The 21,429-nt window shown below is 38.9% G+C and overlaps 1 protein-coding gene across 1 annotated transcript in view; it reads left to right on the top strand.

Annotated features, from left to right (window-relative positions):
• Positions 1-21,429, top strand: part of LOC126281289 (multidrug resistance protein homolog 49-like) — a 290,653-nt gene that overhangs the window by 124,453 nt on the left and 144,771 nt on the right. Inside the window, exons 8-10 of the mRNA XM_049980112.1 lie at positions 500-624; positions 4,584-4,773; positions 15,418-15,642. Coding sequence (XP_049836069.1) covers positions 500-624; positions 4,584-4,773; positions 15,418-15,642 — 540 coding nt within the window. The remainder of the gene's footprint in view (positions 1-499; positions 625-4,583; positions 4,774-15,417; positions 15,643-21,429) is intronic.

The following is a 21,429-nucleotide window of genomic DNA, read 5'->3' as shown; positions in this document are numbered from 1 at the left end:
ACACACACACACACACACACACACACACAACCACTATAATAGGTCAAGATGTGTGTGTGTGTGGGGGGGGGGGGGGGGTTGGGGGGAAGGGGTCGCATTAGGAAGTATTTCATGTTTAATATTATTTTTATTTACTTGATGTGTGTTGTAAGGCATAGATAATTATGATCTGCTTTACGCTTGTAGATAATGAGATAAGCATCTGTTTATAAAAATTGAGGTTTCTATCAAAGTTTCCAATGACTGCAAAATGAAACAGTAATTTTGGTGGATATGTTAATTTAATAATATCAAAACGTTTTTTTAATTCTTAGTATGTGTTAAATAAAATCTATAGCATCAAAATTATTACACATGTTGCACCTTTCTGTTTTAGAATGTCATTTATTTGGCTGGAAAAGATCAAGGTATTGAATTTTCTTGTATATATCTGGACTTCATGATGAAAGTTAGATTTTCTTGAGAAAATAAATTTATTATTACTGAGTATGCATTCTAGGTTCAAAGCTCACTCACTGCACAAGAACTGGATTCATATGGGACAGCTGGTGCAACTGTGGAAGAAGTTCTCAGTTCTATAAGAACTGTAATGGCATTTGGTGGCCAAGAAAAAGAAGTTGAGAGGTATGTAAAATTTCGACTTTCATTGCCTTTGTCGATTACCATGAAACATTTTGGCTTCTGATATGCTATATTCTGTTGTCTTCTGTTCTCATCTCCTGACATTGCTGAAGTTTTCTTCTAGGTCTGATTTGGCTATATTGTGAAATTGGATCCTTTATAGAAATAGAAAACAGTGCACTTTTATGGCTGAAATGCACTTCTTGAATAGCTCCTGGTATAAGCCAGTATAGGCAGTTTTGTCATTGACAGGCACCAACTATTGTTGGTGTTGAGAAGAAGAGACAAACATGGATAAATGACTTTTTATAATCTATATTGTCTTTAAGTTGTCCATGTTTATACTGATAATTTGTAGAGTTTCATAATTTTAATCATAAAAGAGAGAGATAAGAGGGTTTAACAAGTCAAACTATTCATTAACGTATTAAAGTGGCTGTTATAAACTCTATTTACAACTAATCCATGTCCTAGATACTTATATCAGTAAGGTCTGGTTTGAAACCAGCATCTTCCCATTGTTCATTTCTCCATCTTTGTAGAGCTTTTGATGCAACTCATTTGTAGTACTTATGAAAACCTCTCAAAGCAGGGCTGGAAGTTAAGATGGCACAGGACTGTCATTTTATGACAAATCCAAAACAGGTAGATAAGTGGGCTTTGCACAGTTGTGATTTCAGCTAGTTGTTGCAAAAGGGTACTTTTGATTATGATTATACAATTAACACTCTCTCTTCTGGTCACTTCACAATGACTCTCAGAGTACAATTGCACAGATGTAAATGTAGACTGTTTATGCTAAACAGATTGAACTTGTACTGCTGGTGGGAATTAAACTTTATTAGGACAGTAACCTCATTTGACTGAAGAAGCACTAACAAAAAACTAAATTTACGTGTATCCAACGTGACATTAATACAGGATCAGTAACTTGGATACCATAAATTCTGCATATAATTTCAGTAACAGTTGCGTTTTATTATGCTGCTGATCACTTTGGAACTATCAAGTCCACGTTCAAGCCACGTGTATTAAAGCTGCACTAATGGTGCCTGGTTAGGCAGCAATGAATTTGCATATGGGTAATGTAGATGACACATACTCACATGGAATGTGAGACCAATTTCACAATGCAGATGTAGATACAATTGATAAAGAGCAGTTGAACCAGAGTCTAGTTCAGCTTCACTTCATGAATACATTTACATTGTGAAATTGGTCTGATGTTTGTAATGTGACAGGGCCTTTTATCAGATATCGTGGTCCACTATCTATATTTGTACCACCTAAATATGATCGTGTTATCAGGTAGCAGTGAACAGTTTGTGTAATGTGTGACGTTCTCTTGTTGTGTGAAGCTCTATGTATGGTTTGGCACTCCAAGTTGGGGGTGTTGTGGAAGGCTCGGAGTAAGAGGGCCACCGACAATATCAATGGAACCCAAAACAAATGAATCACTTTTATGTTAAAGAGAATTTTAGTATGTGGCCCAAGAGTCAGTTGCTATATATCTGTATGTGTTAATGTTTGATGTTTTGTTAAAGTACTTTGAGTTCTGATTACTGGGATCTGTCATTGTGAGACTTAAAGACTAACTACAGAGAAGTGCAAATGATAGTTTGAAGTTTATCTGGTAGCTTGAAGTAGTTATCATGATCCAACATTTTAGGATACCCAGCAAGGATCCAAGTCCAGAAGAAAAGGAAGTTCATATATATCGATGGGATAGAATAGCTGGACCACCAGAACAATTTCTAAAGGTGGACATTCAACAAAAAGATTTATAACAGGTAATTGGCATATGCAACATGGTGAAAACGTACCCAACACAAACAGCAGCTGAAGTATGCCACTTAGAAAAAACTCGGCCTTTTCACCACACATTTTGTGTGACTATGTATAATGTGTCTATTGTCTATGTGTGAATTGGTCCCCTAAATGAGCACTGTTAGTGTAGCTTTAATAGGTTTGGCTTGAAAATGAACTTGGTGGTTCTAAACTAGTTGTGGCCATAACAAAACACAACTGTGACCAAAGTACAGTAAAGAAAAATACTTAATTATTTCCAGTGAATCCTTTTAAAAATTGTTTTGATACTTTCGTAAAAAATTCATTTGGAACAGGTCGGGGTGCAGGAGGTAGTTGTTCTTGATGTTATTTCTGCAACATCAGCAAATATTTGCCACTGTTTTCTTTCATTTTATTTCAGAAAGGTAAGTTCACATGATTTTCTGCTGCCTATATTAACTGAAGTTTTCGTGGATATTTATTAATGTCAGATTGGTACAATATTTTGATGATGTACTTAGTTATCAACATTGGGTCACTTTGAACTGTAAAGGGGCTGCTCCTTTCTTTATACCTGTCCTCCACCCCTATCCTTGGCCTTCCTATGGTCCTGTTGATAATGTAACATCTGATGCCTGCTCATCATAGCTGCTGTTGGCTCAGGGGAATTTCATACACATTCCTAATGCACAAAATGACAGGAAGAAATTGACTGGACTGCTGTTAATCTATCTGAGGAAGAGATAGTGGACTCCATGGCAACACTGGAAATAAGATGCCTCATTTTCGTGGTGACACCTAAAGTGTGCTGTATCTCAGGTATTGTCGGTGCATTAGAACAAGTTCAGCATCGCTGACATATCGGGTGACTAAAAATGTCTGTCAAGATTCATACTGTGCTCTACTCAAAGCAAAGTCACCCAAGCCCAGTTTCTTTGGAGATGCACGGGAAGTTCTTCATGAATTACAAGAGGGCACTAGCTGATAAAAGAAATGAAGCTTCCATGGTTATGATAAGAATCGCATTACACCTAGATGTGCCACGTCATAGAATTGTGGATGTGCTACTGACCAACAGAGTTCACAGAAATACAGCACCTATACTCAAAAGTATCAGTTTCACTGAATAAGACCATCAAGAACCCCATGGGCTCCAGCTCTGCCTATGCTGTATGGATGACCGAAGGGGGAGATGCGCCAATCAGTCAAAATAGCTAGAGCCAGCTGTCAGAGACTGTGGTCGTGTGTGTGTGTGTGTGTGTGTGTGTGTGTGTGTGTGTGTGTGTGTGCACGCACGTGTGTGTGTGTGTGTTGTTGGCTGAAAGCTAACTTCCTGACAGTCTTTTTGATGTGCCTGTCTGCAACTCAGCATCTCCACTATAAGGTGAGTAGCAACTGTTGTTTTCATATTATTGTTACATTCCATCCTGGATTTTCCACTGTTTAATTTATGGATTGGGACGAAGATGAAGGAAAGAAATGAAACTGAAGGAAGTCGAGGTAGTAAAACTGTGCAAAATAATCTGAAGAAGTTTTCCAAGCAATGAAAGTTATAATCGCAAAGGAGCTAAATTATGGAATAACAGCAAGGAAAGGAAGAGGTGTATTTACACACACAAGAAAAAGAAAGAACTGTTTATTAGTGTTGCTGAAACTGACTATAATATTCAAAACATAAGAAAAATTGTGGAAAATCTGCAAGAGAAAAACAGTATGAATTTGGATAGGTTGCTACTTATCACACAAAACAGGTGTTGTGCACCAGATGTACACATTTAAAAGTATACGATTGCATGTTTTTTAACTGTTTGACAAAGTCCTTTGCCACATGCAGTGGTAACTACACACACACACACACACACACACACACACACACACACACACACACACACACACACTTACACCTTTCACGTGGCCCCTGTCATCTCTGATTGCTGTGTTGGTTCACCGCTCATTTCCTCCCCTTTGTGGTGAGTGGTAGTTTGTCCTAGTTCATATTTAAATAATAAGATAAAGCAAAAGAAATTAATAGAAACTATCTTGGAATCTTTTTAAAAAGTCTGTAAATTTGATATTTATTTAAATATCTAGATTATTACATTCGGTAATGAATGAGAACTGAATCAAATGACTGAAAAACTAATTTAATGTAAATTTGTTTTATTGCTTGTTAGGTACAAAGAGAGACTTCATGCAGCTGAGACAACTGGCATTAGGAGAGGATTTTTCTCTGGCCTTGGAGGTGGTGTCATGTGGTTCATCATATACAGCAGCTATGCTTTAGCTTTCTGGTATGGTGTGGAGCTAATCATCAACTCTAGAGAAATGGGAGACACAGAATATACACCAGCTGTATTAGTCATTGTAAGTACCAGTATTTTGTTCGAAGATAATCATTACTTCTACACCCAAATTTCTCAGATCTTTGAAATATGTCTTGATATCAACATATTTTCTGAATGATATATGCGAAGATTTTCCTACTGCAGCAACAGATTACACTTTGCTACAGGTGATACTAAAATGATCTGTAAGTCTGCAGATTAGACAATTATGAGAAACACACAGAACCATTTCACTCTCTATGCAGGTGTTATGAGGGCATGCTGAAAAGTAATACCTCTGTAATTTTTGTGTGAAAACTCTTAAAAGCTTTTTAAATTAAAAAAAAAGTTGCTAACATTCTACATTTTTATCCATGTTTAGATATTTGTGGCCCTCTGCCGATAGAGGGCTCAGAATTGTAGCTTATAGCATGATGATGTGTAATGGAATTTTGTTGGTGTATGAGAAACAGCATGCTGTAATTAACATTCGAATTTGAAGAGTTTGTCCACATATGAAGCACCCTCTCCTTCAGCATGACAATGCCAGACCATACACGAGCACTATAACATCCACAACAATCCAATGCCTTTGCTTCCTTGTTATCGATCATCCTCCATACAGTCCCGACTTGTCCCCATCTGATTTTCATCTGTTTGTGTAACTTAAAGAACGACTTGAAGGAATTCACTTTAATAGTGATGAAGCAATGCAAGTGGAGGTGAGGTTGTCATTGTTTGCAGCTGATGCTATCATTTATCATCTTGAAAAGTCATTAGATGATCAAAACTAATTCCAAAATGATTTAGCCAGATATCTATATGGCATGGAAAGTGGCAACTGACTCTAAATAATGAAAAGTGTGAAGTCATCCACATAAGTACTAAAGAGTAAACAGTAAATCACACAAATTACTAAAGAGTCTGCTAAATTTAGGTCACACAGTAAATCACACAAATCTAAAGGCTGTAGGTTCAACTAAATACTTAAAGATTACAATTACAAGTAACTTAAATTGGAATGATCACATAGATATTTTTGGGGAAAGCAAACCAAAGATTGTGATTTATCAGCAGAGCACTTAGAAAATCCAACAGGTGTACTAAAGAGACTGCTTACACTAGTCTTTTTCGCCCTCTTCTGGATTATTGTTATGTTGTATGGTATCCACATAGGATTGATGGAAGATTTCAAAAAAGTTCAAAGAAGGGCATGTCATTTTCTATTACTGCAAAATGGGAGATAGAGTGCCACAGACATGGTACATGTATTAGGGTGTTAATCTTTAAAACAAAGGTGTTTTTTGCTGTGGGAGGATCTTATTATCAAATCTCAATCACCTACTTTTTCATCAGAGTGTGAAAATATTTTGTTGGTGCCCACCTGCATAGAGAGAAATGATTGTCATAATAAAATAAGAAATCAGAGCTGGGACAGAAAGATTGAACTGAGAGTGGAATGGTGAAGAAATAGCTTGAAGATGGTCCGATGAACCCTCTGCTGTGCACTTAATTGTGAATTACAGTGTAATCACATAGATGTAGATTAGTGGTGCAACAGATCTCTGCTCCCACTTCCGCAACTGTGGAAGTTCTGCACATTATTCCACATCCACTCCCACAAGTTTGTACAAGTTGATAGATAATGTACCTTTTCTTGTTGCTGCCAGCACTTCATGATATGAGCATATAACAGTCTGTGCCATGGAATAAAGATACCACTGTAGTATGTGAGCTGCAAATCAGTGTATGTTGGCAGCACTGCACGAAATTTAAACTGGTTTTACATCCCTGCCCATCACCCAATCTGAGGTGAGCACTTTAAAAAGTTATCGCACTCTACATAAAAAAATCCAAGAATTTTATCTTTCGTTTATCTAAAGAAGAGTGATTGTACTCAAGTAACTGTTTATAATTTGAACCAGTGTGATTCTTCCATTTATTAAGTAGAATGTTAGTTTATTGATTGCATTTTATTCTCTATATTGCATACCAAGTGTCAGTAACTTCTTTACTATCATCAGTTCTAAAATGAACACTAATGATAGTAAATAAGGTAACAAAACCTAGTTGCAATATGAAGAATATAATCCAGTATTTTTATATTAACTTCCTGCTGAAAAACTGCAATATTATTTACAAATTGATTAAAAAACTTTTCTTTTACGATTGTCGCTTTATCTGGGCATGCTGTCAATTATTGATGTGTGCTGTTTAACAACTTGGTATTTTATTTTTGTATTTCTTTTTACATATTTAAATTCTTGGGTATTTTACTATTTTTATGTCATTGTTATAGGTTTCTTTTATTACATCCAAAGATGCTAAACAGCAACGTACATTGCAACAATGTGTGCAAGTAAATCATTGTTGGGTTTCCTCACACCTAAAATCTCAACAAATGGATTACGTGATTGCTGAAATGATTGCTCTCCAGAACTTATTGTTTAATTTTGTCTAGGGTACTGACTTTCGCTGAGTAATGCATGCTGTTTTTCCAAAGTATAAATTGAAAGTTCATGATTTTTTTTTACTTTGTATTTGAGTGAGAACATGTACAATAAGCTAACAAGAAAAATCAAAAATTTACTTGACTCAACTGACATATGGTCTGATCTGCTTTCTGGAACTTATTTGCTTAGTTTGACTTCTCATGGTACTTCAAAGAACTTTCACAAGATGTCTATAATTTTTAAATGTGAAGTCATGACTCGGCATCATACAGGTGATGTAATATTGACAAAATCTGAAATGATACTTCAAGAATTGGGCATAAATCACCAAGCTGAGTATTGTATCATACATGATTGTGGATCTGTCATGATTAAGACTCTGCAGTTGTCTCACTTTGATGACATGAATTGTGCAATACATCGCATATTGTATTCGAGCTGCTGTAGTATCACAGGAGTGGCTCCTACAACTTACGGCTAAATTGAGAAAAATTGGCACTCTTTTCAATAATTCCTTAGTCACACAAATCAAGCTGGCAAAAATTCAAAGGGAACATGTTAAGCAACCTACATTATCTGTCATTCAGATTGCCCAACATGGTGAATATTGTTAAATATATATAAATGAATTTTAATTTTGTGGTATATCTTTAGTGTAAGTATTGTGTATTTCATTTTTATGAAAATCCTATCTATTAATTTAATTTCTTCTGTTTTGCACTGGAATGGCATATTCTATGTGAGGGAACGATTTTCAAATTTGTGGAAGTAATGAAACCATTTGCAGAAATTACTACAAACTTCAGCAGTTCTCAAGTGAGCATTTCATGTCATACCACTAATTCAAGTTCTTGTGATCACTTTACAACAAGAAGAAACAAAAACTAATACTTCAGAACAATTCCAAAATTACATGATGAATTGAATTTGAACATGGGATTTGGAGACCTGACCAAAATTAATAAGCACACAGTTGTGACGTATTTAGATCAACGATAAAGCCCCAAATTTTTCAATGGTATTGTCATATAGCAAGTTGAGTTCCAAATACTTATTTTGATGATGATGAAAATCAGAGCTCCAAACTCATCTCAAGATGACTCTGTACCTACTAGCTTTAAAAGGTGCTGATTTGAAATTGAAACTCAGCCTTCAACAAGCTGTGGCTTAATCATAGAATTTCCATTAGAAACATTGTTACAAACATTAGAATTCGAAAATGACAATATACTTTCAGTGCCACACTCAAACCTACTGGAGTACAAAAAGAAAAAAAGACTTCTTCTAAAAGATGATTCACTAGTGTGGTGAAAAACAAATGCACACAAATACCAGTATCTATTGCCACTAGCTCACCAGTATTTGTCAGCTACTCCCAGTAGTGTAGCCAGTGAACAGTTATTCAGTGGAGCTGGCCTCATATTATTTATTTATTTATTTCTTGTTCCATAGATCCAGTTAGTGAGTCAATCACAAGGATATGGAACGTGTCAAATTGTGCAGGTTTCAATTTATACTTACAATAAATATAAGGGCAATTCAATGGCAAATTGTACATAGTTTAAGTAAGACGTACTATAAATACAGTAACAGTATATGAAGAACATCAACTTAGATTGCAGGATGAAAAACAGCAAAACTACTTTTTGTTAAATATAATCTGCCAGAATGAATTTTGAGTATTAATATAATAAAAAATAGTGTTGGACAAAGAATTGTTCCTTTTTTTCCTCCATTTTCTGCTTCCACTAAATTTGGAATGCTTCTGTTATTGCACTTCCTTCGCGTCACTAATGTAGATGTAGATGTGACTCCATCAACAAAGTCCAACATTCTACAGTGTCGGTATCAACAAACTGGTCTCTTGTTAAGACGTATGTACTCATCACCAGATTGACTATGTTGAGAAATTAATATGTATACGTGAGGAATAAAGAAGTAGAATGAAGTTTGTTTTATTTCAAAAGTCTTAGAGTTAATGGAAGCACTACTTTTTAGCTTACCGTCATACATCTGAAGGGAATACTATAAAGAAAAAATTAATCCTCTTTTTAATTATGTTCAGAATTACTCAGCATTATGTAATATGACCTAATCCATCATTTATTATGTTTGCATATTTAAGAACCCATGCCTTCATCCTGAAGTATTACGTGCCAGGAGATCTGTGTGAATGCATTTACCCCACTGTCATCCAGACCTACACATTACACCATTGACAAATCTTATGCTTGAAGCTACTGACCTAGGGAGAATGTTAACTCTGTGTGACATAAGATGGGTCATGTGTCAAATCACTTAAGTAGGGATGGAAGTGGTAAGGTGGGCAGGGCAATGTCTGTGCGTTGTCTTCATAAGTTGACAAATAAAGTATATGTAACTTCAATACGATCATAGTTTTGGTGCTGATAAGATTTTGATGCTGATTGTCTTTTCCCTCTTTCACAGTCTCATAATCCTCCCATCCTGATGCGATCCCTTGAAATTTTCCTACAAAATTGTCTTGATTTATAGGCAACAATAAAGCAAATAAGTGCAGAGAATCAACAATTAAAGGCAGATGCAGAAGTCTGCATACAAAGTACTCAGGTCAGGAGTCAAATTAATAACAGGCCTCAAAAGTATAAGCACTGAAAGTGCAGTAGACCTAGCAGTTGTTACATGCATTTCTGCGATCCCTACAGTTCAATGTTTCCATGGAAGATCTGATTAATATAGTCACAAGACAACAATTGATTGAGCCATAACAGTCTTGACTGCAGATGAAAAAACGAATGTCAATAGTGTGCAAACTGAGAAAGGACACAGTTATGCCACTCTGAGTTGACATAATAATTTGACTGAACTATCTGGGAAGCAGGAATAACTTCGCATATTGGTGTGAAGATGCATTAGTGCAAGGGATATAATTTGTTGCTTCCTTAGCCTCGATCACATAGTGACTCGCTGCATCTGGAACATTTGTATGTACTGAAAACTCATTGAGTGCCACTCAATGACTGAGTGGAAGTCTTTATGTTGGATGCCACTTCGGCAACTTGGGTATTCGTAATCTACCCCAGTTATCCAATGGTAGAAAAAGGACCTACAGTTTAATGTGAAATCCAAACTAAGTATAATTCCTGGCAGTTCCTCACATTGTCAGGCTGTGAAGGCTAGAATAAAGGCAGACTGAAAACATCCATTGTCTATCAGAATTCAGTCCCATGACCTCTCAATTTCCAGGCAAATAGTTTACTGCTAGATCACCAGGCATGACAGTCTAATATATCATAATGAACAACTGGGAAAATGCTTTGTTGCCATATTTACTCAAACCGAAGTCGCACTTTTTTCTGGTTTTTGTAATCCAAAAAACCGCCTGCGGCTTAGAATCGAGTGCAAAGTAAGTAGAAGTGCTGAAAAATGTTGGTAGGTGCTGCCACAACTAACTTCTGCCGTCGAATATATGTAGCGCTACACAGGCATGCTTCACAGCCACAAAGATAAATACTGGCGCCAAAACCTCTGCGTCAGTAAGTAAATTAAAAAAAAAAAAAGTGGAAAATGAGCTTTTTTCTCTGCCCCGAGTTTCGACCATTGCATTTTCATACATTATGTAAATACAAATTCCGTATTGTTCATCTTCGAATGTAGCAAGATTTCATTGTACTACGAAAATCCAACTGGCAAGACTGTTTGGGATGTTTGTCAATATGGCCAACTGTACGTTCTGAATTTTTTCCTACCTGCTAGAAGAGATTGTTGCTAAAAGAAACTTTTATGAATTGTGAATCATATGCAGTATTCTCTTGACCATAAGAATAATATGAATATAAACATTTTGCCGTGTATTGTTTCGTGTTTGTTGCTATCTCATTTAAATCCTGTCTGCCTAATAAACTAACGAAACTAGAGTGAGACAAGAGCAAACGCAGAAGAATATACATATCATGTCACGTTTATATTCGTATTATCCTTATGCCTAATAGTGATACAGTCAGAAATGAAGCACGCCAATTGACTAGATTTTTAAACCTAAGATGACTCTAATTTCTGTGCAGAATGTAATGTACTAAAGAGGCGCCTGCAAAGATTTTCAAAGGGAGAAAAATTTTCACTAAACTCTCGTTCAGAACATCTTGTATCATACGCAGTCTATTATTTGGTTCTTGTTGATCATTATCAAAGAAAGCAGCTGTGTAAGTAACAACAAATAGCAGTCTCTTGCCATTTTTTCGCTCATGAGACGATTCCTCTTTTTTTTTAAAAAAAAAAAAAAAAGCGGCAGTAGCATGCACAAAAGCAAGCCATGCCGCTAGCGTCGACAGGCCGTAAACACTCCTTATCAGAATGTTACAAACAATGCACGACACAGTGCAGTAATGCATTTTCAGCTTAGAGTGACGTAAACACCTATAACAAAGAGAACGGGACTTATCACATCAAAGAAAAATAAGCAATCAATTCAAATCAGGCGAAGCACGTGAAAAAGGAAGGGTATGCGTATAAATACGGACAGAGCGCCTGACGAATAGCAATGGCTACCTGGTAAAGCTTAACTGCCAAGCTTACGACTCGAACGAAACTACTGTAGCTATATCGTCACTCATTCAACCTAAATTGTGTCTCGTATTACAATGAACCAACTTTGTTTCGATTTGGAGGTGTGGCCTAAAGCTTTTCTCTCCCCTTGAATTTCAAGTCTCAAATTTCAGGTGTGGCTTAGATTCAGGAATTTTTTTTTTTTTTTTTTTTCCTTGATTTCGAGTCTCATTTTTAAGGTGTGGCTTAGATTCGAGTACTGCTTAGATTCGAGTAAATACGGTATATCATTAGATCTACACTGGGAATCACCAGTAGTAATTTTCAAAAGAGCATCTATAGCAGATTCTAAATTCTAATTTTTGGTGATTACAGGAATTTGAATGTTATCACCGTATATTCAACCATTGACAAATCTGGTTCAATCCTTTGTCAATCTTTCATGTTTGCATTTTAACCTTTCTTTTTTGGTGTTACCATTTTCAGTCAAGACCTGCAACAACATGCTGAAATACAGCCAACAGAATGTGAGAGAATATTTATCTCTGCCCAAATGTAATTACAGTACAATGTTTAGGACACAATTACTGCCACCACAGCAAGCAAATAGAAAATTAAAAAAAAAAGGTACATAATGTGAAGAGCTCCCAGAACTAACAAATGTTGAGTTCCAGCTATTCTTCTGCCTTAGCTAAATGTTATAGAATAGTAACTTTTTATTTGTGGCTACACCCACATATGGATATGTCACATATATTGCATACGTATGTGTTTGGGCCTGTCCATACATGTTCTCTTCACCGTCTATCTGTCCAACATTACCCCCCCCCCCCCCCCCCAAATCTTTGTCTATCTTCTCCTCTTGCATCTATCTATTCATTTCTTTCCTACTCCCTCTCCCTGGGATTTCGATGTCTTCTCATTCTAATGGAGGTACAAGTATGGGTAACTTCCTGCATACAAAACTGGCCGAACAGCAGGTGGCAAATTAAGGTACACAACTTTGTTTTTTAATATCTTTCAGTGTCTTTCATGCAAAAATAACAGTAATCAAAATGGTTAGTTGGTTCTTACCAAACTGTAGGCATGATAAATGACATTAAATGTTTCTTATCTTTCATCCATGGTATCAGTTTGAGATTGCAACTTACACAACAAAATGCGCAACTCACTGTTTATCTGGATCAGCTAATCCATTCTCAGAATATAAGAAACATGAATTTTGCACATATCTTGTTGTTCGCCTAACTCGTTCCTTCAGTAAGAAATGACCACAAATATCCTGAAGAGCCGAAGAAACTAGTACACTAACATCATGTAGGGTCCCCACAAGCACACGGAAGTGATGCAAAACAACATGGAATGGACTTGACTAATGTCTGAAGTAGTGTTGGAGGGAGTTGAATTGACACCATGAATCCTGCAGGGCTGTCCATAAATCCGTAAAAGTAGGAGTGGGTGGAGATCTCTTCTGAACAGCAAGTTGCAAGGCATCCAGGATATGCTCAATAATGTTCATGTCTGGGGAGTCTGGTGGCTAGCAGAAGGGTTTAAACTCAGAAGAGTGTCGCTGGAGCCACTCTGTAACAATTCTGTACGTGGGGTGTGTCACATTGTCCTGCTTAAATTTTCCAAGTCCGTCAGACTGCACAATGAACATGAATGGATGCAGGTGATCGGACAGGATGCTTACTTATGTGCTGTCTGTCAGTCATATCTAGCTGTATTGGAGGTCCCATATCACACCAACTGCACACACCTCACACCATTACAAAGCCTCCACCATCTTAAATAGTTCCCTGCTGACATGCATGGTCCATGGATTCATGAGGTTGTCTCCATATCCGTACACATCCATCAGCTTGATACAGTTTGAAATGAGATTCATCTGACCAGGCAACATGTTTCCAGTCATCAATAGTCCAACATCAGTGTTGACGGGCCCATGCAAGGTGTAAAGCTTTGCGTCATACACTCTCAAGAGTGCATGAGTGGGCCTTCAGCTTTGAAAGCCCATATCGATGATGTTTTGTTGAATAGTTCACGTGCTGATATGTGTTGATCGCTCAGCATTGAAATCCGCAGCAGTTTGTGGAAGGGTTGCACTTCCATCACATTGAATGATTCTCTTCAGTTGTCATTGGTCCCGTTATTGCAGGATCTATTTCTGGCCATATCAATGTTGGAGATTTGATGTTTTATCAGATTCCTGATATTCATGGTACACTCATAAAATGGTTCTACAGGAAAATCCCCACTTCATTGCTACCTCGGATATGCTGCATTCCATCACTTGTGCGCTGACTATAACATCTCATACAAACACACTTTAATTTTGATAACCTGCCATTGTAGTAGCAGTAATGATCTAACAACTGCGCCAGACACTTGTTGTCACATATAGGCATTGCTGAGCGCAGTGCCGTTTTCTGCCTGTTTACATATCTTTGAATTTGAATATGCATGTCCATATCAGTTTCTTTAGTGCTTCATAACAAAACTTATTCAATGAGTGTTTACAGCCTTCACGTTAATATAACCATTAAAGAACTAAGTCACTTTTGTAAACAAACACAACTTCATTCTACCACCAATGTGAAGTCATTAACTTAGCTTAGTTCATAGATGGATAAACAACTCTTACTTCCACTATCGATAGCTTATGAATGTTACCAGCTGTTGTTGTTGTGGTTTTCAGTCCTGAGACTGGTTTGATGCAGCTCTCCATGCTGCTCTATCCTGTGTGAGCTTCTTCATCTTCCAGTACCAAGTGCAACCTACACCCTTCTTGGTGTATTCATCTCTTGGTCTCCCTCTACAATTTTTAGCCTCCACGCTGCCCTCCAATACTAAACTGGTGATCCCTTGATGCCTCGGAACGTGTCCTACCAACCGACCCCATCTTCTAGTCAAGTTGTGCCACAAACTTCTCTTCTCCCCAATCCTATTCAATACCTCCTCATTAGTTATGTGATCTATCCATCTAATCTTCAGCATTCTTCTGTGGCACCACATTTCAAAAGCTTCTATTCTATTCTTGTCTAAACTATTTATCATCCATGTTTCACTTCCATACATGGCTACACTCCATACGAATACTTTCAGAAATGACTTCCTGACACATAAATCTATACTCGATGTTAACAAATTTCTCTTCTTCAGAAACGCTTTCCTTGCCATTGCCAGTCTACCAGCTATAGTACCATATTTAAAATTTCCCAATCTGAGCCATATAATAAAACAAATGACGATGAAAAAAATTTCTTAGTAGTGTTTTATTAGTAAACAGCTTAATGAGGAACAACGGAAATTTGGTTGATGTCACAAAGCCATTGTGTCTCTGTATTATTACAGAATTCAAAGAACTGCATGTAAGTTACTCAGATAAAATGCAGCTTGCAGGTAATTGCAGTACTGGCAGTGAGAATAATCGTATTTATCAGTATACTACAGACATATTTGACACTCTACATCATTATTTACATTTCATTATTTTTGCCCTCCGGTTTGAGTGTTTAGTAATCATGACATGTATACTATGCTCACAGCTAAATTAGAAATTTTTTTACTGTGCTTGTTTGTGTAACCTGTGTTTCATTTGCTGAAAAATGCAACTTTTTGGAATAAACTTGTGAATTGAATGTTTTCTTTCTTTATTATTTGCCAGTTAAGGGACTGTAAGCAGATGGTTGTTTTTCATTTCTTAGGTCTTGTTTGGAGTCCTTGCTGGTGCCGTTAATATGGGTATGGCTTCACCTCACTTGGAAGCTTTTGCAATGGCAAGGGGGTCTGCAGCTGCAATATTTAAAGTGCTAAATAGAAGACCAGAAATTGACAGTCTGAGTGAAGAGGGAAATTGTCCTGAGAAATGCAGTGGAGAGATTGAGCTTAAAAATGTACATTTTCTGTACCCATCTCGTCCAGATGTGAAGGTAACAAATTGTGCAGTACAAAATAATAAATATTTTGCATTGAAAATATGTTTATTAACTATAGCTCTAATCTTTAAACAATGGGATTATCGAAGTTACATATCAGCCAGTAATATTTATTACACACCTGATGCAAGTAGAAAAAGACTTAAATACTTTCATTGCAAATAGTCATTCTTATGTATCCACTGTGACTGGATAGCTTCTATCAGTTTGCAAATATTACGCACTGAATAAATGGATTTAATAAATTTACAGTCAAATATACATTGAAAAAAGTCTTAACTAACTAAGCACTCAGAGAAATAAAAATAGTCAGTTTGGAAACCAGAGGTTTCTTCATGTGGCAATAGAGAATAAAGATTTGGAGGAATTTCAACAAGCTGTGAATTAATTATGAGTCATCTACAGTCATAAGTAAGGGTACCAATTGGGAAGTTTGTTATCTTTTCAGTTATTTACATTTTTAATAGATCATATTAATGATAACTATTATGATGTGGAACCTGTCATTTGAATAAAAGTTGTACACACATCTTAAAAAGTACACGTATTGTTGGTCTACTTATTTTGACTCAAGAATTTCTTTGTGTTATTGAAAAAAATTATAAGGAGATATAACTTTCACCCTCTGTCTGCTACAGATGTTCTCTCTGCATTGTGTTCTGAGTGTGGCTTTGTTGTCACAAAACTGCTTGCCTGACGCTGTAAGTATGCTGCAAGATGGTGTTTTGGGTGCTATATTTAGCATCTGATTTTAAGAAAACTGTTTGGTGAAAAAAATTGTTTTGTTCATCTTTCAGTTTGATATTTTTGCTTGATAAAGGACTGAATTTCTTTTCATTATTCAACACAGTTACTGTCTGCCTCAGAGTAAGTAAATGATTGCATGAAATTTTAAAGAATTTGCAGATTTGAAAACACATTGCGTAAACTTTGTGTGTGATTGATTTTAGTTCCTATGTTGCTGTGTGTGAAATGTAGATAACTTATTGAAATTTTGCTTAAAACTAAGAGCGTAATGATGTCTCAATTTGCTCTTGAGTTATTGACTTTTATATCCAGTGGACAGTCATGCAACACACACCCAATTCTATTGCTGCGCTTTGGGAATCGCGTTTTCATAACAAAGTGTCATATTTTATCAACAGTTCAAGATATGAAATTGAGGTTTTTTGCAAATGATAGCACACTGAGGCATGCATGTTGTATTATAAATATTTGAAACTTTTTTATTCACTTAGATATTCAAGTAACTCCTCTGCAGCAGTAAGAGGGTGGGTGGAATGGTGCCTGTGAACACAATAGTGCTTAAGGAAAACCCAGAGGCCACATTTCAATATGTCCTCAGCACCTGGGGAGTGGCAGAAAATGAGAGTTAATTCATCCACAACATTCAAAGAGTACATTAATGAAGCATCTTTTTATACATGCGTATTTCACTCCTTTTCTGTGTTCAATATGTGTTCACCAGAAGGTAGTGCAAAATCATTTTTGCTTCTAGTATTTGTAACTCTCTCTCTCTCTCTCTCTCTCTCTCTCTCTCTCTCCCCCCCCCCCCCCCCCCCCCCCTCCATAGTTTTCTTTCATGATGTGCCATTCATTGCAGCATTAAATGTTGTTGTTTTTGTATATCTGCTGATTACTTTTACAAAAATATTTGACATGCTGTGGTATTACAGTTTAAGGGGAAACAAGGTTCATAGTAAATAGGGCAGAAAATTTAATTTTTTTGTGAGAATTTGAACTGGAAAAAGCACATTTTGTAACTCCTAGAACAACTTAGTTCAGTCCCGTTTGTGCTTAGAATCATTGCAAATCTTGTGCTAGTTTTCATTCAATAGTGTTATATGGAATAACATTTTAGGGCAAATGAAGAAAGTCTTCATTGTTCAAAATTGTGCTGTAAGAATAATATGTGGCCCTCACCCAAGATCATCTTGTATACATCTATTTAAGAAGTGGGGCATTCTGACTAATGCTTCACAGTATACATATTCCTCCATGAAGTTTGTTTGTAAGCAATTTGCAGCAGTTCAAAAGGAACAATGATGTACATAATTACAGTACCAGAAGGAAAAATGACATTAATTACTCCACATTTAGGTTATCTTTAGCACAATAAGGGATGTACAATGCTGCGACTGATATTTTTGATCACTTATTTGTGGATGTAAAATGTCTGACAGACAACAAACTAAGATTTGAAAACAAATTGAAAACTTTTCTTCTTGACAACTTCTTCTATTCTGTAGAATAATTTCTATTATTTCAATGCATAAAAAGTCATGACTAGCATATCTCTAGGTATATTGCAGCTGTAGTGACGCATCGAAAGCTAAGTACTAATTAATTGTTTGTGTATAGTGGTTTATTTAGGAACTTTAGTAGTCTTCAGCCGGTGTTTTCTCGTGAAATAATTTCAGAAGAACCTTTTGGGAACTGTTTTCAGCTTCCTTACTGTGTAATTATACGTTTGATTCTCTTTCTGTATTAGTCTTTTGTTATATTCACATTTGTTGTTTATTAATACTGTCAATAATAGTAGTTACTTCCCCTGTAGAGTAAGTCTGTGATTATTGTAGTCAGTTTTTTAACATCTTATTGTAGTAGCGGAACTTAGAAAAAGTAAAATTTTACCATGAGTGAGACGTGTGGGCTTTGCCGTAGGTTTGTGAGTAGTTGATTGCGGTGTGAGACTTGTTCGAAGTATTTTCACTGGGGGAATGCACTGGGGTAGCCAGTGGGCATTCTGGTGAGATCATCTTCTGGAACTGCAGGTTATGTAGCAAGAGTAAGTTAATAGAGGAGCAGGAGCGTAAGATCTGTGCCATTCAGGTGCAGTTGAAAAATGCACAGGAGGAGCTAGATAGGATGAGGAGGGAGAAGAGGGTTGGGGAATGGGAGCTGGCTGTTGGCAAGAGATCTGCTAGGAGAAGAAGATAGTTTTACTATTGATGTTTACAATAGATATGACCTGCTGTCAGAGTCTAGTGGAGAGGAATCTCTAGTACCTGTAGATGTAGGAAGTATGCAGCAGACCTCAGTAGGTACGGTGGCTAGAACAGTTCCAAGTCGAAGAGGAAGAAGAAGGTTCTGTTGTTAGGTAGTTCTCATGGCAGAGGTGTAGGCCAGCAGTTGCAGTAAGTGCTGGGGAGGGAGTACCAGGTCACCAGCATTGTGAAGCCTAATGCAGGATTGGCTCAGGTGACTGTTAACATAGGGGATTATGTAGGGATTTTACTAAAGAGGATCAGGTAGTGATAGGGGGTGGGGCTGGTAATAGTATTGATAGGGATGGGGAGTATGACGTAGATGGTGACCTGGAAAAGATAGCAACTCAGACTGGCAACACGAATGTGCATTTCGTGGAACTGTTCCAGCGTCACGATCGGCCTCATCTTAATACAGCAGTCAGGCGTAATAACATGAGACTTGGGAGTGCGCTGATGACAGAAAGCATGGGTCACATTTCAGTGGTGATGGTGGAGTCTGTCAGCAGGACGGGTTTCACTAGACATGGCCTGCACCTCAACAGGTATGGGAAGGGGAGGTTAGCAAAGCTTATAGGTGACAGCATAGGTGGGGTTGGTGGGATCACTCATGGCAAAATTTCTGCAGTAGTGGGAGTTAGAGCTGCACTCTTTTTTAGATTGAGGTCTGCTGATAGATATTCCTGCGTAAGGGAAGTCTCTCTAACAAAGGAACCACTTTTGACTCCCCCTGCGGGTTCGGGGGTACGAATAGGCCCGCGGTATTCCTGCCTGTCGTAAGAGGCGACTAAAAGGAGTCTTCAAAGTTTCGGCCTTATGTGATGGTCCCCACTTGGGTTTGACCTGCCATTTTCAAAATTTCCGTTGTTAGTGCGTGCCATTTGGGGAAGGACGCCTTACGTGGTGTTTTTCTATTGGTCCATCGTGCACCTCCATATTGCATGCTATCTATTGTCGTGTGGAGGGATTTACACCCCATGTCTTCTGGGTTGCCTCCTCGTCTTGTGCGCAATCCCCTTCTTAGCGCCCACGGCAATTGTGGACCCTTTCAACACCTAAAATCCAGCACGGTAGCCAGTCCGTTGTGGTGGGGTCGTCATGTACCCTCTTGGTGGTAGCCCCCTGACCACGCAGGGATCGCACTACAGATGCCAGAGCTGTTTCCTCCCCATGCATGCCAAGGAGTATGTGCCCATCTTGTCTGGGGCACGGGGACTCCGGGCAATGGGATATCGGCCAGGTACCCGTTGCTTTGGCTGGGTGGCGCCCTTGGGGAGAGCCCTCGTTCGGAGTAGGTGGCATCTGGGCGGATGTGGCACAATGAAGCGCAATAAATCTCAGCAAGCTGGTGGCCGCACTGCCACCAGCGTCTCTAAGCGAGGTAAAATTGAATTCGATGCTGCACAATATGATCCTCAGTCGTTCCCCTCGTTGGCTGCGCCATGGGAGGGACGCAGATCTTTTGCCAAGCAGGAGCCTTATGTACCACAATACCTTGTCTGCAGCAGAAGTGATGGTGACTCCTTTCTTTCGACAAAGCCTATGTTTTTTGTGGAACACCTGGAGGATAAGTTTGGGGAAGTGGCGGGTTTGTCTAAAATGAGGAATGGGTCCATCCTCCTCAAGACGGCCTCCCCAGCCCAGTCACGGGCGTTGCTCTTGTGTGATAAGCTGGGAGACGTCCCTGTTACCGTCACTCCCCACAGTAGCTTAAATATGGTCCAGGGGATTATTTACCATCGCGACCTCTTGTTACAGTCCGATGACGAGCTGAGAGCTGACTTGGAACGACGTGGTGTGCATTTTGTCCGTCGTGTGCACAGAGGACCCAAGACCAACAGGGTGGCCACCGGTGCCTTTATCTTGGCCTTCGAGGGAGCTGTATTGCCTGAGAAGGTCAAGGTAATGGTTTACCGTTGTGACGTCAAGCCATACGTCCCTCCCCCGATGCGATGCTTCCAGTGCTGGAAGTTTGGGCATATGTCCTCCCGTTGCCCATCCAGTGCCACATGTCGAGATTGCGGACGCCCCTCCCATCCCGATTCTCCATGTGCGCCTCCGCCTGTCTGTGTCAACTGTGGGGAACACCAATCTCCATGCTCGCCGGACTGCCCCGTTCTTCATAAGGAGCGGAAGATTATGGAATTTAAGACCCTGGACCGGCTTACTTATCGCGAGGCAAAACTGAAATTTGAAAGGTTGCATCCTGTCCCTCTTCAAACTTCTTATGCTGCAGCTACGTTATCGTCGCCCTCGCGGGCGGCAGTTGTCGCCTCCTCTGTGCCGCCTTCAGTTGGCCCTCGGGGCCGTCCATCTCTGTCTGCCCCCCTTGTGTCTGGGGGCAAGCCTTCCTCTGTTGCCCCCTTAGCAGTTGGGGGCAAACCCCCTTCTGTCACTCCCCCCGCACATGCTTCAGGAGTGACATCTGCTCCAAAACCAGGGGGCTCGATCCCTCCCCCTCCCCCTCCCCCTCCCCCTTCTCTGCCGGCGTCGTCTCCGCCGGCGTCGTCTCTGCCGGCTCCTCTCTCGCGGAAGGGGTCCCTCGGGGCCCTCCCTTCTTCCGTTTCTTCTGCTACCCCGCCGGATGTCAGCCAGTGGCTGAAGGTTCATCCACCTGCTGGTCGTAGGGCTTCTGCGTCGTCGTCAGCCTCCGACGCTCCTTCAGAGAAACTCTCCCAGCCCTCTAAGCCAAAGGACAGACGCGAGAAGAAGGACCGGAACGTGTCCAAGAAGAAGGACGCTCCGGCAGTTTCAGTACCGCCTGCTGTCAATAGCTCTGGCTCTGGGGATGCGG

Source organism: Schistocerca gregaria, chromosome 7, assembly GCF_023897955.1.
Source record: "Schistocerca gregaria isolate iqSchGreg1 chromosome 7, iqSchGreg1.2, whole genome shotgun sequence".
NCBI classification, from domain to species: Eukaryota; Metazoa; Arthropoda; class Insecta; order Orthoptera; family Acrididae; genus Schistocerca; species Schistocerca gregaria.
Note: the sequence above shows the minus strand (reverse complement) of the source record. Positions and strands in the feature narration are given on the sequence as shown.